Here is a 25,727-nt window from a genome sequence, read left to right on the forward strand (position 1 = left end):
TTTCTGTCTCTAATGGGCGTCTCGGCCTTCCGCCCTGTCATTACACGGTGTATAAATGCCAGTTCCTTATGGCAGGAGCTCTGACTCAGCCTCCCAAGAAAGACGACTCCCCTACCGCCTGCCACATGTAGCCTCCCACACTGCTGTGGAATACAGAGCCGCTATTTATAGTGCTAGCCGGGGGCCTGCAACCCTGGGCATGGCTGCAACTTTCATTTAAACAGCCATCCTGAGCTATACACCACGACACGCGGTCAGACGAAAGACAAACGGCGACGAAGTAGGACGACCAAATTTTCAGAGTTTTTCAATGGCGGGCTACAAAGAGGACGTAGAGGAACTTGACTGACAGGACCACAAACATCTGCACCTGTTTGTCAATGAAGGCTATTGTTGGATTCACCGATATGATCCGAGGAAGGCTTACGGAACAGGACTGACCTTGAAATGCACTGGAGAAGTTTTTAGGAGAGCAAGCCAAGAAAGATTTTGATGGCCAGACTTTGACAAACCTCAAGGTATTTGATGCCTCTGCTGTATTACTTAAAGACAAGTACAGCAAATCTGAGGTAACTTCTTTTCATTTTACTCGACATACTGTAAGTCACAGAGTAAAGGCTTCTTGAGAGTGAAGTTGTAATGCCAGCTCTGGGGGAAACAAACTTCAGACCCTTGTAATTAGGGTCTACCTATAAAAGGCAACCAAGAACGAGGCTGAGGCTGTTCCCGGAAGGATTTTAACTGTTATCGTGGTCCAACGCTCATACGTGATGGATGCTCACGGTGGACACTACCTGGATAAAAAGGCCGTATTGTCACCTTTAGGTGCGGCGCGAATGTGCCAACTGCTCTTTGGCTCGGCCATCATCGCCCTTGTGTCGCACAACGCAGGCTACAGCGCCACCTATGGATACTTCTGCATGTTTACGTGGTGCTTCTGCTTTGCTGTCACCCTGGTGATATTCAGCTTGGACATCACGCGACTCCATGTCTGCATGCCCATCTCGTGGGACAACTTGACGGTGGCTTTCGCCATGCTGGCGACACTCATGTATATCACTGCCTCCGTGGTGTACCCCGTCTACTTCCTGGATGTGGACTGCCCCGACGAAGGCTGTGAGGAGCAAGCCTACCGCATTGCCGTGACCGTCGTCTCCAGCGTCTGCGTCTTCCCGTACGCCGCCGAAGTGTTCATAACTCGTGCCAAACCGGGCGCCGTGGTGGGATACATGGCAACGGTGTCCGGTCTACTTAAGGTGGTCCAGGGATTTGTGGCATGCATTATTTTCGGAGCGCTGGACAATTACAGCGAGTACGAAAACTACGCGGCCACTGAGTACTGTGTGGTGGTGTACAGTCTGTGCTTCTCCATAACTGTGCTTGTGATCATGGTGACAATATCTGGCAGGACGTCTTCCCTACGGTTCGCCTTTGATCGCTTCGTCGTCGTCTACACCTTCATGGCTGTGATTCTCTACCTCAGCACCGCACTGGTTTGGCCCATCTTCAGCTTTGATAAGAAGTACAGCGTGACGATGCGTCCGGAGGTGTGTCCGCGTGGAAAATGCCCTTGGGACAGCAAGATGGTGGTAGCCGTGTTCACCAACGTCAACCTCATTCTTTACTTTGTTGACCTGATCTACTCACAAAGGATTCGCTTCATCTCCAATGCTGCTGTCTGAATGTCCATATCAGATATTTGTTAGGATCATTCTTTTTCATCTGCTGACTATGCCCACTGCCAAGAAGGGGGATGTGACATCGTGACAATCGGGCCAAATTTGAAAGTCTTGCAAGCTGATGTCTCGGATAGATTTTCCTGACAGATTATTAAGAATTCATATTTGAGACTCTTTTGTGATTAAGGGCTATATAAATACATTTCAATTGATTTCATTTGAAAGATTTTACCTGATTCTCACGCTGGTTACGCTAAGTGCTTGTTAACGTGTCTAATAAATTGATAAGTTTATTGATACTCATTCAGCTTGTTTGTATTGGTCTGGATGCTGCTTCTCACAGCTCAGTGTTTATTACATAACCATACCGCACATAATTGTTGCCTTGGTAATGATTACAATATCAGTATTGCGCCATTACGGCTAAGTTTGAACAAATGTATGTAATTGTAAAACTAAAGGCATATCTCGTTTGGATGTACACATAATACTTTGCACTGAGCCTTTTCCATTCAGGCTCCCTCATCATTTTTCTGTAACCCTTCTGTCAAACTTTCATATTAGCATCATTTTTTTCTGCTATCCACTGAATGTTTACGCTATTGTGTTTCTGAATGCAGTCGATTGTCTATATTATTAATTTGAGTATTTATATAACCATTTGCTTCTCTGTAGGGTATTTGTCAATACCAATAAATTATAACATTGACAAAGAACCTGAATCTTTATCATTTATTTGGATTTTTAATGATCTATTCTATTCCAATAATCCGTTCTTAAAATCTTTATTACTATAACGCTACTACGACTACTACTACTGCTTTACTATAAAGTAAAAGTAAGTATTGGTGGAATTAATTGTTGCGTACAGTGAGTGTATTTTATTACTTGAATTGATATATTGGTGCAATTTATATTTGCTCCTATTGCATTCATGTTGCAGTAAATGCCACGTAGGATTTTATGGTTAGACACAACTTCATAAGGGACTGCCTGGGAAACAAACTTCCATATTATATATATATATATATATATATATTTTTTTTTTTTTTTTGGGAGGGGGGAGATGCTCACAGGCATGTATGTCTGGTTAGGTTGTGTTTGAGTAAATTAGCAAAACATAATGGTTAGCTTACTAGCTATGGTCAATTTGATAGCATGCTTTGGAAGTGGACACCATTAATTTGATCAACAGAAAATTGATTGGCCATGCAGTCACTCAGTAAACATGTAACTGGGTTTTGAATCAACTTACCTGTTGAAATGTAAATCATTGCTGACGTTTCAGCTTCCTTTCAAAACATGTACGTCGTGTAACATCTTTCTTCAAACATTCAAACTATAGCAGTTAGTCATTGGTTCTTCACAAAATCAGCTTTTTTTATCATTTTGTACCAGTTCTTGCAGACTATCATGTTTTTTTTTTTTTTTACTAATGTTCTTGCTATCCTTATCATCTTCCATGCCCAAGTTCACTTTCCCATATTCCACGCAAACTCATTTATTTTCTCTCTCCAACTTCCAAAATGCCGCACATCATTCATTCTTAATCGTACAAAAACCTCCGGCAGTACAAACAAACATCAAGCCGTTCAAGAAAACATCAGGCGGTAGTTATAATTATAAACCATCATTTAGAGCCCTTGAGCCATATGTATCGTCTACGAATGTTTACAAGTTATTCAAACACATTCCCAAAAAATTCTAAGATAAATTGTACAAGTGATTTCTATCTTAGAATATATACTTGTGCATTTGAATCAATGATTGTGTGTACGTAAATACATGCTTGTGCACCCTAATCAATGAAATATGAGCATATTGATTTTCTAGCTAACAGGGACTCTGGAACCTATTTTCCACACCACCCAACAATGAGTGCAAAGCCAAAATACAAAGTCGTGCTTCACCCTCAAGCGATGTCACCTGCACTTACTTGCTGCTGACTCTTTTCACCTTTGGGCACATGAAAAAACAGGAAATTGAAAGCAACAACTTAACTGTTGACAGCTGAGTACTGAAACGGATTGGCGACTGGAGCCAGACTTGATTTTAAGATCGGGTTAGGGTTTCAAATCAGGGTGATGCAGGATTGTCCGTATTGACGCTTGCAGAGGAGGATGACACTCTTGGTTCCTTTTTCCGGCAGGCAGATGTCATCCGGCAGCCAGGAGAACAAAATAGTTCAGAATGAACGAAGGCAAATTGAATTCCCTCCCCGCCAAGTTCTCTGATGGAGAACGGACACGTATCGACAGCGGCGACGGTGGCGCGCTCGCCGCTCGATGATATTAACAGAGAGTGTAAAAAGGCACGACGCGGGCAACCGGGAGCGGCCGACATCGTTCCAAATGGACCGCGGGCAAGCGGTGCTTTCCTTTGGCCTATTTGTCTTTGTCCGTCAACGCGCTTGACATTGTCCCTTGATCAATAAGCACGCGGCAAAGTAGTCAACATGACTAATGTGCTCATTTAGGACCTTTAGCACTTATTGATTGAGAAGAGACCCGTGTCCTTGAACTGCACTCACACTTGTTTATATGCAAAGTGCTAATGTTACTTTTTAGCGCTACAACCGCACGATGGCGTGAACTGGTTGTCGGCTGACGCTCGGCGGGTCCTCAACGGTAATTACAGCCATCCTTGAAGGCTTCTGCTCAATAGCGTGCACGACGCCAAGAACACGACGCCGACGTTTTCGAGCTAGCTGTAGCCAAGCATGGCAGAAAAAACGTGTGGCGGACATGTCACGGGCTAAACAAGCTCTCGAGCGGGGAATAAATGGCTGACGTTTTCCCCGCTTTGAATGGAGCCCATTCGTCACCAACGTACGGGCACAAAACAATGCTTTGTGACACACTGATCACTGCAAGCCAAAATATAAAAACAGCCAACAATTGAAATCATCAAACATTCTGCTAAAGTATACACACACACACACATATATTATCTGTCTACATGTGTTGCACCACCATTTGTGTTCAAATAGCTCTTGTTTCAACAACAGTGAAGCGTAATGTTAACATGTCACTGTTAACATGTCACTGGCTAATTTCAACGAGGGTCAAAACAAGATGTAATTTTTTTTTTTTTTATCGTGTGAGACAGCAATCAACCTTGAGAAGCTTCCGCAGTCAATTTCACTCGCGAGCGAAAAGCTCATTTCCTTGCTATTCATTCCCTTTGTGGCGTGACCTCTGTGGACCCCAAATTGGACCCAGCTGGGGCCCCTAGGATGCGCACCCTTCGCACATTGCAGCACTCTCTGAGATGCAAACATTACATCTCCGTCTGCACCGAGACGTTTCGGTCGGGTCTGGACCGGACAGCTTTATTTAATCTGCAAGTTGCCAGCTCGCTCGTAGCACAGCGGGTGCTCGCTTATTCAATCTGCTGGGGCATCGGACCGGGCGGGCAATGTCATTATAGATGTGTGTGCGTGTTGCTGTGTGTACACACACCAAAAGAAGCTGAAATCCTTGCATGGCTAGTGCGTCATCATCATTACACTTCTTGGGTGATGAAAAATGCTCTGCATGATCAAAATCCTGCAAAAAAAACAAAACAAGAGAGAATCCAATTAAAACGTGTAAGGTTGGAATGATATTTCAATACATCCAAAAATATCTAGAAAAGACCAGAACAATCCACAGTCACGTCTTGCACTACGCTTTAGCGTGACGACATCTGGGGGAGCGAGTGCTGCGAGCCAGCGGCCGGGGGTCAAAGGGCGCATCGGACGAGTGCGCGGCGGAATGGAGTTGTTCGGGTTCAGGCCGCCAGCTGGGAATTTATCCAACCGAGATGGGATGGCGAGCTACTTCTCAGCTGACGTATTTGCACTTACAGATGACAGCGCGCTGAGAAAAATGGACTCTAATGAGCTTCAAAGGGGAGAACTGAACCTTTTGTTTCCCCAAACTTGTGTGAATATGATGGAAACAGACAGGATAAAAGGGTAATTAAATTATTAGTTAAATTAAACTAGCCATCTTCAATGACATGTCCCCTTTGCCTGCAGCAAAAATATACTCTTCAAAATAAAAATAAATAAAAATAAATAAATAAATACGGGTAAATCTAATGCTAGCGTTATGAAGATTTGACGGTGAACATCTGGAACAATTCAATTGGTATTTCTATTTTTGTCGGGATACAGACGCTTCTTTTCCCCATTGACAGACAGAATATGAATTGAATATTTATTGTCTTCTTCAGATAGTTTCTTGACTCTCGGCCTTGGCCCAGATGAATATTGTCCGTATTGTCCTCGCCAATAAAGATTTTTTTTTTTGTCAGTGTTACGCACTTATAAGAAAATATAACATCGAATAAATTCCTTCACAGTTGTCAGGCACGTCCTTGTGCCTATTCTAACATCCTCCAGCAGATGGCAGTATGTTAACAGTCGATTTGTTTCCCACGTCTCCTCCACAGGTGATAGATGAGCCCACAGTGCTCCGCCAACAGTGAAGCAGCACTTTTAATCCGGTTCAGATTTACGATGTCAACAGCGGCAAAAGTCGCCATTGCTTTTCGTCTGTGATCAAATTGAAGGCGTGTGTGGATGTTAAATAAAGAGAGGACGGAGGGGGGGCTGTATGGGCGGTGTCGGGTTTTCTCATATTGGCGCGTGATTCATGCCTGCAGGCTTTGATTGAGGAGGAAGATGCAAGGTGAGCTGATAACAAGCACTCCGTCAAGGCAGGAATGAATCGGAAGACCGAGTGGTCATGACAAAGTTGAAATTGTAACTTGCAACAACAACAACAAAAGGTGATCAGACGCAACATGGATGCACTGCACTCTCATTTTCATAACAGACCACAATTTACTTAACATGTCGGCTAAATGAGCTTACGGGGAGCCAATTAGACAAGTGAAGCATGTCCATGGTGGGTCAACAATGATAAATTAAGAAAAAAAAAAGAGAGGAAAGACTTAGCCAGGATTTAAACTGCATGCTTCAAGTGACACAATCACAAATCTGGGCTCTCCTGGGCCACAATTGGCACATGTTTCATTTAATTTCCTTCATGCTAGCATTTATTTAAAAGAATGCATGAAATGCTAGCAGGGAATTTGTTTGGAGAGAGTCACGAGAGTCGAGGGAGGGGTAAAGTGAGATTTATTCAAATCTTGCTAGCAGGTTCCAGACTACAAAATCTACCTTTGATATTTGGATTATTTATGAATGAATGTTGTCGTCAATTCAATGCAACTTGGCTATCCATGAGTTGTTTTACGTCTTCCGTAAATTTAAAATCTCTTTGGAATGTGTCAATATATGCAAATTGACAATTGAAAAAAATATCACATGGGAAGCGGCCACTTGGACCAGCAGTGTCACTCCAGCTTTAGAGACGTGTAAGATTTAGACGGGGCGAGCCGAAGATTTAACGTCCTGTCTCCACTCTAAACTTTGGCCATCCTGTCGCACGGCATGCGCATAAATCTGCCAGAGTGACGCATGGGGGAAGGTTCCTGCCGAGGAGCACGGCCTTAATGGCGTACGCATCAGTGCCAAGACACTCCTGCCGGGAGAGGAGCGCGAATGGGAACACGAGGGCAGCTGCTCAAATTCAATAGCCTCGAAAACAAATCCAGCAACCCATGCGAGTCTGCTTAATTGAATGTTAACGTGCCCTGTGATTGACCGGCGACCAGTCCTAGGTGTGCCCTGTCTCTCTTGCTTCCCAATGAGGTCAAGAATGAATCCATCAATTTCTACATCATTTCGTGCAACGTAAATGGTATTTTAATCTTCCGGAGTGCCCCAGGGCTCCGCTCTCTGCACTTTTACTTGCGCTCATTGGCTCAGGCTCAAAGTGGTTAAGGTGGAGGGATAAATGTGACTGATACTCTGTGAATCCTGCTGCCGGGTGGTGTTTGTGAGAAATCCACCGGTGGGTCGGAAGCCGGTTGCCGCATAAGCACTTCAACCGCTCAAAGATCATAAAGCAGTGGGCGGCTTTATTGATTTTGAGGCCTTTATCGGTGTTTCCACATGGCCGGTGGACGGACGCAGTCGTCATCTTTTATGTGTACGCCGAGAACGGGCCTGCAGAAACAAGAGGTGTCGCCGCCCGAGCTCAAATGTGTCATTTCTGCCTGGATTTTCCCATTTGCGCTCGTGATTCAGAGCGGCTATCGCGGCGTGTTCATCAGTGCCCTGAAATCAATGCGGACCCCAATGCACTCCAATTTCTCTAAATCAATTTCCATTCATGAGAGAAACGCATGAGGCTGCAAAAGGTTTGTTGATATGATTTTTTTTTTTTTTGGTCTTTGCTCCGCTCACAATTTCTGTCCATTTTATTAGTCTTATTGAAGCTGGCGTTTTTGGTGCGAAGACAATTGTTGGGGCAGCAACCAATTTAGCGCGACACACACACACACACACTGATAATGATCCAATTTTGAGACACATTTTCTCAGGATTGTCATATGTCTAAAAAAAAACTCTTATTATTAAAGGATTATTTATTGATGTGGAGTGCGGGAGTGATTTTTTTTCCCCCTTGCTTGGAACACCATCAGTCAAAAACGTCTAATGTGACTGAACGTAACTGTGATTTCAACCAAAGTGACAAGTGGGTAATTTTCATCCTTTGTGTATTTTGACAGAAGACGCTCAGAGAGAGCGAGGGAGCGCTTTAAACTGGGAATCAAAACACGTTTAATACGCTTTCTATTGGGTGTAAAGGTTTGCCGTACTATTACTCGAGCCGACTCTTCGTTGGCTGGATTGAAACGGTTCAATAACACAAGTTCAGGCGCAGGTTAATTACGTGCGCGTGCGTAAATAAACGCAGGTAGTCGGCCTCCTCACCGTGATTGACTTCCTCGGCGGGCATCGGGGATTAACTTGACCCGCCCTGGATGAGCTGAGCAGCTGTTTGCGCGCGTGCACGTAATTACGGCAGGGACGCCGCGGCTCAATTTATTGAATACTTCAACTCTGTCATAATTTGATGCCGAGACGCGGCGGCCGTGACTTGTTGTCCCCGCAGCCCTGCGACAATCAAAGTCTCATTTGTAGCCCCGAATGACTTTGTCGCTCGAAGTTTTCTTGGCGCGGGTGGCCAGATGCTGCGGAATTGAGCCGCGTGCTTCTTCGCCATCAGCGTCCAGCGCGGCGGGTGATGTGCTCCATCACCGATTTTAACACTTTTCCTCACTTCCTGTTGCAAAGTGGAAATAAAAAGCACATAAACAGGCGGCGGCGGGAGTGGCGGAGCAACGGGGTGACCGCGAGTGAGCGACCGAGAGCGTCGCCGGCGGCGAGCGTGCAGATGCGCCCGTGTCACAAGGTAATGGAGGCGCCGGCTCGGCGGCCGATGACAGCGCCGCTGTCAGAGGAAGGCGGCGGGCCAGGCCCGCGGCCCATTCATCACTGCCGCCGCCATCGCCTTTAGCCATGTGATGAAGGTGCACGTCAGAGTGCTTCGACGTGGCATTTATAAACACAGGTGGCAAAAGTACTTGCTTTAAAATAGAAGTACAGGTACCCCGGGAAAAGTAGAAGTACTCTTTCAACTCTACGCAGAAAATGCATTTTTGCTACATTTTGGCTCATGTCTCTTTTTATTGTGTCTGTTTTAACAAAATGAAGGGAAATCTAAATACTCAAGTAAATCTACTGAAGTGAAACGTCGGTCGACACCTCGCTAAAAGCGATGGCGGGAGATGCATCACGCATTCGTCCTCATTCTGCTCAGGGAGCTTCTGGTGTTTACGGCTAAGTGCGAAGATAGCAAATCCCCCAGTCAACTCTACAGCTCGGGGTCATTAATCCCGCCGCAAACAGACACGGCGCCTTTGGAAATCCCGCAGACGACTTCATCCCCGCCATTTAGGAGTCATTTGCTCTCGACCTGGATTAGGACCATCTGCGAACGTTTTCCCTCCATTAGTGCCACAAGCTTATGTTCACCGTAAAACCGTCGCTCAGGCGGCTGCCGACACGTTTTCAAAGGATCAGCCGATCAGACGTGGACTTGAACGCGTGTTGACTGTTTCCTAAAAATGATGCTGGGTTGTCTTCCTCGCCTACTTTCGGGGTTGCATATGTACTTTTACGCAAGGTTGGCTCAATTATTTTGACCCAGCAGATTGAGTTGAAAACTGGATCTCAAGATGGACGCCATTTTGTACTGCAATTGAAGTAAATCGGACGTAACATTCTTCAAAAACTTAACCCAACATGCTGAGTCAAATCTTCAACCCAACGTGACGGGTATAAATAACGCCGCTTTGGCTGGTTCCCTTTCGGACTCAGCGCTTGGTTTGCTATTTCATCCAATTAAGATTGCTTTTGTTTTTTTTTGTCCGTTTCAGAAGTGCATTAAAAATTCTCCTAGAAGATGCTGCTGACACATTCCTCGAAGAAAGTGCAGCAGTTTGCTGGGGGAAAAAAACACTGTCTGTACAGTTTAAAAGCTTTGTATGGTACAAATACCATTTCTATGTCTAAAGTGTGTCTCAGTGGAGTTTTTGGGGGATTTATAAAAGACGAAAATACAGAATTAGTTAAAAGCTGGTCATCAAACTGGGGTATTGTTGGCCGATTAGCGTGCTCGGACACATTACCACGGAATATGCAAACATATAAACATCTTTACGGGCAATCATTTGTTTGCGCTGATCCATTTCTCGGACGTTTAATATTTTAAAATGTAAATAATGCATTCTTAATAGCTTGACATAATTGCGAAAGCGTCTGCATGCAGCAACCATTAAACTCTTTTATTCATACACCTATTGCTTTTAATCTTCTTCCGATGCCTTTTTGCCTAATGTCTTTCCATTAAGACGCACGCACATTACATTACGCCGGCCGCATTTCAATAGCGTGCGCGCGTGCTGCTATCAAGCAGACACGCCTTCGATTACCATAAGAAAAAAAGGCGACGGAATGGAGGCATTATTCAAAAGCAACGCTCATAATAACCTGCTAATGAATCTTTACTTATCATTTCACATTTCATCTTGGTGTCCTTCTCCCTCAGCTTTTGTCTCGTGGTCCTCGTGTTAACCGCACCACCAGCCTGAATCTCATCAGGCTACTTCAGAGCTACGCTGTAATGACCCTCAAAATGACCCCAACAAACATGATGGGAATGAAATAAAAAAATATTGCTATGGCGATGAAACACATCACATGAATTATAAATGGCGGCGTTTTGTCGCTGATGACTTGGAGATGACTGCTGACACCAGTCACAACGCACAACATGAGCATAATGAGCGGGACGGCCTTTGAGTCACACGCGAGGGAATTAAAGCTAACCTGTAGGGCCAGAGAATGGAGAAGAATATTTCACAGATGTGTGGATGTTTTTTTTTTTACTATGATAAAATGGAACTCAAGTGAAAACTAAGCCAAACCTGAGGCGCGAACACGCCTCGCATTGAAAGCGAACGCTAATGTCAACGTAGCAATGCAAGGCACACACGCTAAGCGCGCTGCTAGCTAGCAACGAGCTGGCTAAACAAACTGCGGAATCACTCCGAAGTCAGAAATTATCGCCACCATGTAAACTACTCTACAAATATCATTTTCGTGGAGGAATCACAAATAGTAATAATCAAAAGGCAGAGAATCCATGCTAATTGCTAAGCTAACCTTTGATTGGGATGTGATCTATTAATAATATTCATGATTCATTTATTGGAAATATTACTTCAGTTTCCATCCACCCAATTTTTTATTTTAATCTAAATAAAGTGCCAAACTACATTTTTTGCAAAACAGTATGACTTCTTCCGACTTTTCAGTCCCAACAGTCATAAAAAAAACCTAGTGAAAACTTGACAATGACTGTGTTTTCATCTTTACCTGTTACACAATTTGTCACATCCCACGCTTTTTTTCCCGATTGAGTGCGAAGGTGCCAGTCGCGACTCATCTGAAGTTTACATGGAAATCCGGGTTACAAAACTCAGCTCTGCTTTACGTCCATCCACTGGAGGAAAAAGACAAGAGACAGACATAAAAGTCAAGTTCAATCTGTGTCTGAAGACGTTAACTTGCAGAGACGAGGTGACACCGCCGCCGATGAGCAGAGGCTGCGCTCGGATTTCTCTCCATCTGCCGGCAGGATCAAGCTATGTTAGCTCGCAGGCTACTTGGGAAGGTTTGTCGTCAAAGATTGAATCCTTGTGTCAACAGGATAACCGTCTACACGCAACATTTGCCTCTCAGCTTTAGTGCAACAGGTGGTCGTGCATCAAAATGTATTTAGCATTCAACATTACGATTATTTTCTGCAACAAACGAAGAACTTTTGTTTTATTTTGGTTCAACGCAATCTGCTTTCATGGAGGACTACAGAATTCTGCAAATACGTATCTTTTGGACTTAATTTGATCAACGATAAATTACCGAGTAATTGATTTATTTAGACACTTAAGCCTGTAAGGTTATAGTGCGTTTTAGGCTGAATCAAAAATTTCAAAATGAAGTCCTGAAATAAGAAATTTGCTCTTTACACAGCATCATCTTTCAAATAGCTGCTGAAACTGCAGCTTATTCACACACAATTGCTTTGATTGTTCACTAAAAGCATGCAAGTCTGTAACCCCGAGGCGGCATTATTACATCAAATTGCGTCTGTCTTGCCGAATATTCGTCACTCTACATTTAATCGCCCGACGTGCGTCCGTCCGTGTTGTTTTCTTTCACATGTATTGATATAGCCGGGTTAAGAAAAAGTATCCAGTCATAGTCGGGCCACTGCGCGCTTATGATGATAAAAGCTTGTGCCACATTGTGGCATGATGTAAAGCCGCCGCAATCAGATTTGGCCTACAGCATCGTGACAATTACAAGCCGCCACGCCAGAGACTTCCCGCTGTCCGTTCGCTGATGAAGACGTACGTCGCCGTGGCGAGTGCTCGCCATTGTTGATGAGCGGTGTCATCGCGCCTGACAGCCTTCCTCGGCGATGATTTACACCCTCGTGAGCCGGACGTCGGAGGACTTGGATTGCTCGGCGAACGTCCTTGATGGTCGCAGCAACATCTGCGCGCGACGCGCTCTAGGCGCGTCCATCACGCGCTCAAAACGACGCGTTAATGCAGCGCGTCCAGATGGCCGAGCAACTCCGGTCGGTCACATTTTATTGCGGCCGTAAATTTAATCAGAAAGTACACGGCGGCTTTTTATAGGATGCCGTTTGACAAAGTGGATGACACGGAAGTATTAGAGAAGTAGAAGTTGCCGTCAAGTCGTGTAATTACATCCCCGGACCGTCAGGGGGAAAAGAAATACAGTACAGTGATCCCTTGCTACTTCGTGTTTCGTTTATCGCGGCTTCACTACATTGCGGATTTTTTTTCCAAATTAAAAAAAAACATTTAAACGTCAAAATAGAACTTCTAAATTGAGGAAACGTGTCTAACCTTAAGGACAATGTAGTATTGCTCCAAATGTTCGTTTACATTCCTTTAGAAGTCCGTTTTCACTTATCGCGGGTGGTTTTTGGAACCAATTATCCACGATAAACAAGGGATTACTGTACTTCCCTTTCCGTCTACGATATCTAACGAGGTAAAAGTTTGATGATCATTTTGAGGATCAGACACAAAAAGGTTGCCCGCAGCTCGATTTGATTTCATTTTGATTCTGACACAAGTCGTTCCTAACTGCTTTTGAAAGGTGATGCAACTGAACACGTCAAGCTCAAAGATTGCTGGCAAAACAGGAAAAATTTTCTCTGGCTTGTGCTGTGATAAATGTTTCTTGTTGTTAAAAATAAAACAGAAAACGCTTGTTAATTATCGCGTCCCGTAAGGGGGTTGATTCGGCTCACAAATGCACACCTGCTGCCGCCCGAGACAAAGCAGCTCGCAGTTGAAAGCTGTCTTTAATCAAAATCTTTGCTTTCTGCCATTTTGACTGGCAACAATCAGGCATAAAACCGGACCTGACATAAGCAGAGCGCTGGAATTATGACGCAATTAGCTCCTAAATAGATGACATATTCCACCGTGGCTTGTCAGGACGGCTACATTCAAACGCTTTCATTCCATTTTTCTGTCAAATGACACATTTTCCGCACTCTTGCAGCGGGAAGATAAGGCCGAGCGGGGCGGCTGAGAGTATCGTGAATTGATGGAGCGAGGGGCTCGGGTCGCTTTTCATTCAAAACGTGGCATGAATTGCTAAAAAATAAATAAAAAAGTCTCCTGGTGACCTTCAAGCGTCTGCAGAATGATATTCTTGTTTTGCTCACTTTCATTTAGGGAGCTGCTGTGTTTTAGGATGCAAGAAGGTAATTTATTAGTTGTTAATTTATTAATTGCAAATGTACTTTACGTCAAATCCAGTGTAACCACAATACTGAGGCTGTCTATTGCTTGTCGTATGTTTGTTGTGTGTTGTACCTTGTTGTGTGTTTGTTGTTGTTGTCTATTATATACCTGTATGTTGTCCAAAATGTAAGGATATCTGGCCAATATCTGATACTTACGGGAAACCAGGCCCCCTATTAAAAGCTTTAAATAGCTTGCTTGGGGTGACCTTTCACGCATCCGTAATACTGTTTGTTGTTTCATGTTGTATGTCTTGGATATTGCGTGAATAAACTCAAACTCAAAGGTAGCTGTACAGATGTGTAGATATATTTTTGACACAATGTTACGTAACAAACTGCCCGTGCAGCGTTATAACTATCATTGCCGTTATTTCTTATGGGAAAAGCAATTTTCCAGCAATAGCATGTCGCCCATCATTAAGGCGCACGTATGCTCTGACAGAGCCACAACAAGCGTTGCGATCCGAATCACATTCTGCACACACACGACGAGATAAAAACATCATATAGAAAAAAAATCCAGCAGAAACTTTATCTAGGGACGAAATGGATAAACTTGACCAGCACCTGGCGCTTATCACGACACACCAACCGGGAGCATATTTCTTGTTCATGCGTACACGCAGCTTCTTTTCTCGTCTGGCCGAATGGACGCGGAGAGCTGAGTGATGCTACAGACCGTACAGAAGAAATGTACATGATGCATAGTTTTGCGGAACAATCTCAACATGTATCTCAAGGCGCTGGTGCATTTGTCATCATAATTTCCGGACAAATGAGGCGAATTTAATTTTTAATGACATGAAAATTGGCCCTACAAATGTAACATTCTTTCTTTTGGGCCAATACAGCTCTCACTACCTCCCATTGTGTCAATATATAAAGGCAGAATTTACCATCCAGCTCTTGAATTGAATCCCATCGGATGTATTACGAGCATGTTTCCATAGGAACAAGTTGTAAGATTGCATCCTGAATGGAAAGCAATCCTTGTTTGTTACCGCAGCATTGCTTGATATCGCCAACAAGACAAATCTAAATAAGCCAATGTCTTCAAAAATAGGGAGGGGGGGTGCGCCCACACGTGTAAGTCATTGTGTGTGTTCACACCGAGCCACGAGGGGGGGGGCTGGCTCAGCGTGGCTTTTCCGGCTGTGAGCCTTCGCTGTATATGAGGCTTGTTTTTCATCGACTGTGTCAGGAATCAAGAGGGCTAATCCCTCAGAGACTTCAGATGAAAGTTTCAAAAGAAATAATGAAAGGCACGCTCGCCCGAGGCTGCATATCTGGGTGAACGTTGCGGCGGGAGAGAGAGCGAGAAAGCGAGAAGCAGAGGAGGAAGACAACGGCCTCCTCTGCTTCCGCCCCCACCGGCCCGACGATAAATCACACACACGCCGTCTGCGAGACATAAACAAATTGGCGGCTGAGCACATCAGACGCTTGGCGCAGCGTGAACGACTATAAAACGTAACATTTCGGCAGCTTTTACCCTGCAAAAGTCCATAAAAGCGACTCAGGCTTGAATGGCTTTGCCTCTAAATGTCAGAAAAAGAAGGCTTTTTTTAAATGGCTCCATTACTAAACATGTTTTATGCATGTTTTAGCTTTGCCAAAGCAAATTGAAGCATTTGTCATCCCTTCTAATCCAAATTAAGAAAAACAAAAAACAATTATCGGAAGTCTCTAGTGTACATACAAATTCGGATAAATCGGGTATAATGAAAAACTTTGCAATTGTTTACAGCAGCATTGGAACAGAAAGTGTTGTAAAGTTCTACCGGCCCCGACTTGTCTTGAGAGCCTCCACGCTGGGTTCTGATTGACAGGACAGCTGTCACTACGTTGACGTGATGCGGTGCAACGATGAGGGAGATCTTTCGTCAGACCCAACTGCTAATTCTGAATTTGGAGCGGGAAGAACATTCAGTACGTACGCAAGGTATTTGTAGTTTTTAGTACGGTAGAAATGAGGTCAGAAACAGGAAGTATAAATTGCTCGTGTTCTAGCTGTAAACAAACACAGTGAAGCTCAGCCTCTGTCTCGCAAAATAGTTTTGACCATAAGTCAAACTCAATTGAAGATGGGAAAAATGTCGGAGAGCCAACTGATAACTTGAACATTGCTTCCGGTTGCCTTTCAAGTTTTTGGCAAACAGAGCACTTCCTCTCCAGCGACAGATGAGCCGCAGACTCTCCCACCGTAACCCCTCAAATGACCAGATTAGAATGCCGTACAGTTCGCCAGGCGTGTGCAGCCAACGGAGAACTCCCTTAATAGTGCTGCCGGAGAAAGGCCTCCGCATTCAAAAACTCATACATATGGAAATCTTTTTTTTTTTTTTTTTTCCCGGCTCCAGCACATGGAAATGATTTGTTAGATGGGCCAGGCACGGTGGACTAAACTATTACCGTTATTAATGTCTGTAAGATTTTGGGGGAAAGTGACTGCTGGCAGCTATTGTTCATTAAATGCGTAGAAATAAAATAAAATAAACCAGTTAGTTCCCAAGGCTTGTGAAGCTCATCTCATATGCAGTTTATAAAATGTGTTACCTCAAATGTTTCAGATAACATCCACTATACTATTAACTTTCAATATGCACAAAAATGAAAGCCAAAAGCCTTGTCTGCCATTTTCATAGCTAATCCATCCAACGATCACACTCTTTCCCGACATTCTTGGCAATTTAGCATCACCCATCTGTGTAGGACACCTGCTTCCATCCAGCCCAAGTCCCTAGTCATAGTTTGTCAAAGTATGAGCCCTGGAATTCGCCCAAAATGGCTGCTTCCAACCAAAATGGCACAATGTCTCAAGGACCCAAAATTAAACAAGTCGGCCATTTTGGTTTTGAAGCGGCCATTTTGGGACCAATTTCAGTTCTCGTCATTTCATAACGCCCACTAAAAAAATCATTACACATCAGCCCAAATCAGAAACAACATTCTATTTTATACTTTAATTTTGTTGATGGATTACTGGATTTACAAATGAATCCGTCAAGTTTCACAGTTGTCAAATGTCAACTGGGGTCCCGTGTGACCGCTGCTGATGAAATGTTTCATTTATGGCTTCATTGAGCTGCCTGTGGAGATTGACATGTTTTTCTGCATATTTGGAGATATTTTGTAGATTTTCATCCTGCCACAGCGTTGCGACCCTGTCATAATTAACGAGCTCCTATCTTACGATAAACAAGAGGCTTGCGTCAGCGATAAAGCGGAATTAGTACGAATCAAAGACAGGTGATTAGTCATCCAAAATAAAACATTTGGCACAGGCGGCGGAAAGAAAAGCGCAGCGAGCGCCACGGCAACGACAAACAATGGGGCAATGAAATGTAAAATATCATCAGCATTGCGACGGCAGCTGTCTGCGATCGCACACCTGATTTAGCCGGCGTGGCGACTTTCTCTCGCCGCCAGCCTCGCTTTTTTTGCTTTGCGGCGCTGGGATTTACTTCCACACATCGCCGTGTCACATGTCAGAAAGAAACAAGAGGGTCAGTGTTTATTGCCGCCTTCAGACGAGGCGGCAAAAAAAAAAAAAAAAAAGCTAGAAAAACACATTGGGCTTCTCCCTCAGGTGCATTTATCCCCAACATGACTCCCATTTTTCCCCGTCGCTCCTCGGTGGAAAACAGTGAAGATGCATCTAATGTCCTTGTGGACTCTTTGACATTGAAAAACATCTCAAGTCCAAAAGAAACTTTAAACCGCTTGTGAAAATAAACTGTCATGATTTTCATTCATTCATTCACCGTGTGTGTTATGCTCTTCTTGGCCCCTTGCGTTTGCCGTTAAGCTCCCGGCCCTCAGACGTCAAAGTCGTTTTATCTTATAAAAACACGAGCAGCATTTTAAAACACATCCTCTCATCTGAAAAGTGGAGAGGGAGAGAGAGAGAGGCCTCGAAAGGAACGTCGTTCAATTAAAGGTCAGCTATATTAAGGGAGGAACCATATTTGGGAATTCAAGTGGCCAATTCAGTTCCTCACATGCTGCCATTTTCAAACAATAGATAGATTTGGGTTTTGTCTTTTCTTCAACCAACATGAAAATATGAGATTCTATCTTCTGTGGATAAAAAAATATGGTGGATAATATTTGAGACACTGTTTTTAGTTCACGGCAACAATAAAGGAATTTGGAATTTGTTCCAATACTTTCGGATGAGATTGTGAATGACGTTCAAAGAGTTCAATGGCACCTTGGGAGAAATCGAAGTCAAAACAAGTGAAGGAAAAGCAAAGTCTCCCGTGACAAAACTTCCAGAAGATGCGGCCCATTAGGAAGGAAAGAGTTGGCCGTGCGTTGCATCAGTCAAACATCAACACCCTCTAGATTCCACACAACAGACGGAGAATGGGAGTCAATATGTAGCAAAGCGTGCTTCTCAAATTAACTTAACTAACTTGGCTTTGACATCACCAAATGCTTTCGAAACAAATATGGATTCAAATAACGTTTTAAATCTCGATCAGCTCGAACGCCAATGGGCCTCCGCATCCGATTATAAAGTCGGGATCCAAAAGGTCAACAGGAAATGGGACAAAGCCCAAAGGAGTCGGCTTGAAAGCGCTTGGCAACTGAATTTAATACGCATCCATCACTTTTATCATCTAATTAGCGGACCGCGTGGCAGGCCGGTCAACACTGCGGGGAAGCGAGATTATTGATCGACGGAAAGGACGGTATCTATCACCGCACCTCGCCATCGACGCTGAGTGCGGCGCGGCAGTCGTGGCAAGGTCTGGCAGGGAGGGGGGGGGGGGGCATTCGAAGAGGAGCAAAACCAACAGCAGCTAATTGTACACGTCAGAGCAGGAATAAGCGGCCTCGCTCGTATCTCAAGGCAAGCGATCGGAAAAGGTTTCGTATCTCCTTCGCATGTCATTCATTTCTCTTGATGAGAAAATCATGATGCCTCCTTCGATTAGCGGACATCCTCTGTCAAAGAGCTAGCTGATAGGCCATAACTGCCGCTGTCAGCTTGAAAGCGAGCCGCCACGCGCTTCAATTACACTGAGGTGGAGGAAATTTCATCTCAGCCCCGCCCGTGGTTTAGCGTTTTCCACAAGGAGACGCCAACATCAAGGTGGCGGCGCTGAAAAGCGCCCTGCAAATTCGTTGCTAAGGTGCCAACGATCTGACGGATTTCACCGCGACAGCGCGAGAAATTGCGTAGGGCCACTCGAGAGGCTCGCTGACAAGAATTGTCTCGCGGTCTTCAGGAGTCGCGGCACGAACTGGCGTCTCGCACCTCAGCGCCGGACCAATCTTGGCAGGTGTTGTGTGGCATGGCGAGCGGTATTTAACCTACGTGCCTTCACTGCCAGCCAAGTGTTTGTGTTTTTGAATTGACCCAAATATTTCATTTTGTATTTTTAACGAATTTTGTTTATTTGAATTTTGAGATGATGAGGGACAAAGGGCACACAATTGCAAAACACAACAGGACTTGAACACAACTGGGTTCTCTGAGAAGGCTCCAAAGCTACAGAGACCAAAAGTTGGAAGCGCTTTATCATGACTGATAATTCATCGCCTAATAAGATATCCTCTTGAGCTGAATCTTAATGCTCCGAGTGCGACTCCCAATAAAAAAGGCTCACACGGGTCTACTTGCGAATGTTGACGAAACCGCTGTCATAAACAAGAAGATATGCTGCGCGCATTTGTCCTCGGGCGAGTTTAAAGAGAAGCTGTGATCAAAATATAAATCCAACACAAAAGAAATTGCGCTGAAGTCGCTTCCGTTGGACACAAATCATTTTTCATGCTCATCTGGATACGATATTAGTCCCGGTCTTTCCTATGAGCAACTTCAAGCGTTAAACCAGCTCTGAAGCGTCGCTCCTCACGCGCGGCGGGCGCCTTCGAGTGCTTCAACGGGAAACCAGCAGGGTGCAGACACGAGCTTTTGTGCACAATCATGTGAAGGCGCTTTCAGAAAAATAAATAAATCTTAAAAAATCAGCTCCGGACTTCTATTGAGAGGTAGGTGGGTGAGGGGCTTAATGAAATTGACGTCATGGGAACAACACGGGGGTGTGACCCCCCCCCCCCCCCCCCCTCCCTCTGACTAAAAATGACGGTGTGTTAACACACGAGGAGCGGGTGAGAGAGTGAGTGAGTGAGGGAGCTTCACGCGGCGGATTGCGCGCGCGCGTCCACAAATGCCTTGGCAGCGGGAAAGAGTGGATGTGTTGCGCATCTCCTCCTTTGACTTTTTTTTTTTTCTTTCGCCCAAGTGGCCAAGATCGTCTTCTTACTGCCGCTGCTGGAGGAAGGATTATTACTGTGATGAGATTATTGGGTGGATCAGCTGTTTGGTGGTGGACGGATGAGATGCGCACTTGACCAGCATCACTTCTCCACTCTCTCTCTTCCTTTCTTTTCTTTGCGTGCGTGCGTCCACTCTCTCATTTGGAAGGACGCCAGCTTCAGCGGACCCTCGCAAGTTGGCGCCGATAAATTCTGACATTGTCTGTCAAGCGTCAACTAATCGATTCTCAAAAGAGAGAGGAGGGGGGGAAAAAGAGAGAGGGGGAGACTCGGAATTTTAACGATCCCCCCTCTGCCTCCCCCCCCCCTAATGAATATGCAATCAGGCACGTTTGGCTCGGCTCGGTCCAGCTTCACGCCTCGCTTTCTTTTTTTAAACAGCGGGAGCTGCAGCGGGGACTGATTCTTGCTGATTTCCTCTTTTTTTTTTTTGTCCATGCAAGACCTGCAGTGGAAACATGTCTGGCCACTTCCCTGAGAGGACCTCCGCTGTCAGAGATGGCATTCTGGTCCGGCACTGTCGCCTCTAAAGTGCCCCGGAAGATCTTGTTCATGTTCACCCTCTCCCTGTCCGTCACCTACCTGTTCTACAGCTTGATGAGCTGCTACAACTCGCTGCGGTTCCCGCTGCAAGACAACTTTGCCTACCAGGCTCGGTCGGCCGGCACCGAGGACACCACGCTAGTGAGGGATCAACTTTACGCCACCTCGCCGGGCTTCGCCGAGGCTCGCTTCAGCACGGCGGTGTCCGTCGTGGACCGGGAGGCGGGCCAGGAGGAGGGCGGGGATCATGTCTGGACCGGGACCCAGCGGGCGTCCGCCACAGAGCCGACGCGCCTCCGGGCGGCCACGGAGGGCGATCCGCGGCTCAACTGCACTTCGGATTACGGCGAGAAGAAGCTGCCCCAAGCCATCATCATCGGGGTGAAAAAAGGGGGCACCCGAGCCCTGCTGGAGGCGCTCAGGGTGCACCCGGACGTGCGGGCAGTCGGGAACGAGCCGCACTTCTTTGACAGGAACTACGAGAAGGGTCTGGACTGGTATAGGTGAGTCTTAACCTGGCCTCTTGAGGCTTCAATGAATCGCGAATCGAGGGATACCACAAATGGTCCCCGAGGTGCACATTAGAGTAGAAATGCTTGAACAGTTACCTTGAAGTGAAAGTAGGGGGTCCATTTGTTAAGCTGTACCTTAAGGGGGGGTACAATGAACGGTCAAGTTCTCCTTTGTGTGTGAAATGGTACAAAAGAGTTGCCTTGGAATCTGGTAATGGGCACATTAGTGGAGCTGAAGGGCTGCAATGTCTTATCACAAGGGTGGCACCTTGAAAAGATTTTACACTTTCGGAACATACTCAAGTCCTGAGGGACACAGTAGTGTTGCTTTTCCATGTAGCGGTACAACATCTTGGTACCGGTAAAGCTCTGCTTTGACACTTGACCTTGTTGACTTGGGAGAGGGGGGGGGACGGACATTTGGACGTGCTCTGCATGGAAACAGCACAAATAGTTCTTTTGAAGGCTGTACGTTGGAGGGTTACAATGTCTTGTCACTATAGGGTGGTAACCTGAAAACTCTTGAACGGTACCTTTAACGGTACTATGTTTAGTAACTAGGCTGGTTCTGCTTCAACACTTCACAATTACACTCCATACAGTATTTGTGACTCGTGAAAAGGGTACAAATAGTTACCCTGAACTCCAGTAATTAGCCCTCAGGGACGAGTTGGGCTCGGCTGTGCCATACATTCACCTGCGGCATACCTCGCCAATTTTGGACACTGGATAATTAGTCCTTTGTGGTACAGGGTTAAAAATAGAGTCCGACTACTACAGTTGGTCTGATACCGTGAATGTTAGCTTGTGTCGTTTTCAGCTCATAAAACATTTGGCTTTTGACACTCCGCTGAAGTTCTCCAACTTTGTGCCAATGCTTTTCTGACTGGACTGTGTTTGTGTGTGCATGTTTACGGCGCCTTTCATCAGCCTCGCCGCTGTTGACATTCCCCCTGACTGCAGCTTTATTAGCCAGAAAAGAAGCCAGTAGATCATCGGTGTGTTTGCGAGCAAAGAGGAAAAAAAAAAAAATCAATTTGAAGGTTCACCCGTGGTCAGTCGGTCACGCCTCGCTTGGACGCCGCTCACGCTTTAATGATGATGTCCGAGCGTGGGAATTCAACTTTTTTTTGGGCGAAGGGAGTCAATGAGCTGTCGAGATGGATTTTTATTCATTTGCTGGTTAAAGCCGGATTGCCGCTGTTGGTCGGCGAGCATCTGTTTGGTCTTCCTGCGCTGGCATGAGAGGCTCGTTACACGCAGAACATGACTCGCTCACATAAATACAAGCGACTTTTAAGGGCCCTCGAATCAACAAATACCTTTTGAGGTCTACATTTAACTACTATCTGGCTTGGTCATGTCCAGGGGCGTAGCTAGATTTTTTTTTCCCCCAACTATGTTAAACTGGGGGGGGGGGGGCGCTTTATTTATTTTTGTAGAACTGAATAAGTGTTTTGCTGCCATGGTGTATCATCTCCAGGCAATTCAGAGCGTTGTCATGTATGAGCGCTACAGTTGACTGCATCATCAAAGAGAAGAAGTTATGCTCTCGTCTGAGTCACCGATGAAGATAATTTATGCGAAGCGTGTTACGGCTTGTTTGTAAATAATGCATTTCCACGCTCGTCTCTACGCCTGCTGACATCCGGGCTAATGCGCACTTAACGGACGCGGAATTACGATGGGTTACAGATGTTTACAACCATTTGACATTGGCGCTCTTCAGAAGAACTCCTCGTAAATTTCAGGCGCCAACACCTGCTCCGCATTTGGACGCCTGCGATAAGTGAAACTGCGTGAAATAAAACGCCGATGCATCACGAGGGTGCTTATCACATGGATTGTGTTTTTGGGGTAATCCGCTGTTGAGGTGCCAGGGAGTGTTGACAAGTACACACGCACACACGTGTGTGTGTGCACTTGTATAGATATATAAACAGGGACCAGTTAAGCATTTAAGTTGATTGGTAGATTGAATACGTTATTTTAGGGCTTCACATGAAGCTTTGAGTGGTTTGGGGATCCTCAAATGGGCTCATGTTGGCGATCGCTATCTTTTTTTAGTGTTTTTATTTTAGCACTCATGGACACTTCCTCCTGTGTGTTTTGGGATTAATTAGCAATGTAGCTCTATCTTTACTATGCACAGAGGACTTCCAGCCAACTGGCACTTGGAACGTTCTAAGAGCGGAGCCGCCGTGAGAATTTCAAATCATCTGCTCTCCTGAGCATGACTCAACCTCACTTCACCTATCTGTGTTCCGGAATTAATATATTAAAAAAAGAAAGAAAAAAAGATATTACACTGTTGAATTTGCATGCGCCGCGTACTGTATGCAGCAAAGTTCCATTTTGCATGCAAGTGACGAACCGGCCCTTATTTTCATTTGCGGCGGATCTCCTCGGATCACCTTCAACAGTCCTCTCAGCTCGGATGAAGGCGGGAGAAGAAGAATCCGTGGTTGTTTTGTACGACACCCAGGCATGATCCCCTCGTTATAAGTGACGTCGATTCCCCTCATCGGATTATCCCCATTCGGCTAATCCCACTAGAAAATCACGTGCAATGAGAGGTTTCCCAACCGGCCCTGCTGAATGAAAGTCGTTGAGGAATCCTCAAATGTCCTTGCAAGTCATTCACGGGGAAATTGCATTTCACTGACTTGAAACTGCGTCGGCGTTCGAAAACAGCTCCGTTATAAGTTTAGCGGCGCACGGCGTTAGCATCGCCGGCGCGCTCGATATTTACACGGCAGATAAATCAGGCGACGGTGAACCAGAACAAAAGTGCTCGCGAGGTTTGCGAGCTCTAATATCTCTGTGTTATTAAAATGACATTTTAACCCCCCTGTGCAATAAAAGGCGAAGGGCCGAGCCTATAAATCTCTCTTAGCCCAACACCCTCCTTCGGGGCTGCATGGCGGCGTTGAGAAATGACTCATCGATAGGTTCCTGCTCCGCGGCGATTAGTTCCAAAATACATTGTTTTCATTCCGGTATGATATTTATTATTTTTATTGTTAATATAAGAGGGGAGCTTAGAGACTTTCCATCCATTTTACAACTGAAACTTTGGTATCTGAATTGGTATCATATCAGAGTATTTTTCTCAACCTTTTGTTGTGAGCTACTTCATCTTTTTTCTTCACGTTTAAAAGTCTCTGACTGTTTTTCTGAAAGAATTTTCAATAGTGTCGCAGAACAAGACGTGCCATTGTCAAGGAGCCGCGGCATCTCGCTGGCTCGATGCGGAACATACTGAAACTTTTCCTCAGCGGCGCAGCCGAGCGCATTCAAGCGTGGAAAAGAAAGCGATTCTGTCGAGGCGGGATTCGCGAGATAGCGAAGGTTCATTCATAGCAACGCTGTCAGTCGAGCAATGGCGGTCAGGAGGCGAGCGCCCGGGTGACGACGAGGAGACGGATCGGAGCGTGTATCCCAGCGGCGGAAAGTCGAAATCCAGTGTTTATCCAGGGCTTAGCGCCACTTTTCCCTGACCTCAGCGGCTTCCCTGTTGACTCCTCATCAGTGGGCCAGCAGATCTCCCTTGAGTGGTCGCTCGCCGTCGATTCCAGCTGGACCAGACCGGTTCTTCCCGACACAGAGGGAATCTGTCGACGTCTGATAAGACGGTGCCAGGGCTCACCGGGACAGGCGCTGGCTGCCGTCGAGGAATTCCATTTTGAATTTAGCAGCGTGCCACCAGTCCTGACAAAACACTGCCTTTGGGCTCTTCTGACTCCATTGTATTCCCCTTGCATGGTAGCATTCCAAACGGGCCGCAGCCGTCTTGTGTTTCTAATGTTTTGGTCTTTTTCAGCCATCTTTGTTTCAATCAGACATTTCTCAGGAACACTCAAGGGAAAATTAGAAATAACTAGCTCCTGACACCTGTTTCACAAACTGACATGAAATTGGATGGACATGTCTATCCAAACAAAACGCACATTGTCTAAGGACAGGCTTGAAATTGAACAGAAAATCAGCCATTTTGGATTCAATTAGCAATTTGTCACTCAGTAGCACTGCCTGGAAAATAGTTTCACTGATCGACACAAAATCGGGTGGACACGTCTACCATAACAAGATGCAGGAAAAAGTCAGAATCGGCCATGCTTGAAATTAAACAGGAAGTTGATCATTTTGGTTTCAAACAGCCATTTTGCAAATTCCAAAGCAAACACACAGAAGAGACTCAGTCCAACTGAGCCCAGATTACAGGTACTCCACAACCGGACCAAAAATTTGATTGAAATGAGAACGGCGTTCTCACGAGTTAGGCAAATATGGGTGCTTAGCAACGCTCCTCTTGAACAAATTACACGGATGAAGCAAACGTTTGGCCGAACATGCGTGTTGAAGGACATTTAATTGCCGCC

General features: G+C 45.4%; 2 protein-coding genes and 1 long non-coding RNA gene across 4 annotated transcripts in view; 2 read left to right on the forward strand and 1 right to left on the reverse strand.

Moving 5' to 3' along the window:
• Nucleotides 1-25,727, reverse strand: part of LOC119126399 — a 155,263-nt gene that overhangs the window by 32,318 nt on the left and 97,218 nt on the right. For both annotated transcript variants that reach the window (XR_005098639.1, XR_005098640.1), the window contains exons 8-9: nucleotides 11,521-11,647; nucleotides 5,141-5,227 (exon numbers count right to left, since the gene is read on the reverse strand). This is a non-coding gene — a long non-coding RNA (uncharacterized LOC119126399). The remainder of the gene's footprint in view (nucleotides 1-5,140; nucleotides 5,228-11,520; nucleotides 11,648-25,727) is intronic.
• LOC119126382 (myeloid-associated differentiation marker-like protein 2) lies at nucleotides 82-2,401 on the forward strand. The gene has a single exon (XM_037257636.1). The coding sequence runs from the start codon at nucleotides 771-773 to the stop codon at nucleotides 1,680-1,682; it is 912 nt and encodes a 303-aa protein (XP_037113531.1). The 5' UTR covers nucleotides 82-770; the 3' UTR covers nucleotides 1,683-2,401.
• The window catches only part of hs3st4 (heparan sulfate (glucosamine) 3-O-sulfotransferase 4), a 50,755-nt gene continuing 45,116 nt past the window's right edge, over nucleotides 20,089-25,727 (forward strand). Inside the window, exon 1 of the mRNA XM_037257626.1 lies at nucleotides 20,089-21,336. Within this exon, the coding sequence (XP_037113521.1) occupies nucleotides 20,789-21,336 (548 nt within the window). The 5' untranslated portion in view covers nucleotides 20,089-20,788. The remainder of the gene's footprint in view (nucleotides 21,337-25,727) is intronic.

The sequence above is a fragment of the Syngnathus acus genome, chromosome 8, assembly GCF_901709675.1.
Source record: "Syngnathus acus chromosome 8, fSynAcu1.2, whole genome shotgun sequence".
NCBI lineage: Eukaryota > Metazoa > Chordata > Actinopteri > Syngnathiformes > Syngnathidae > Syngnathus > Syngnathus acus.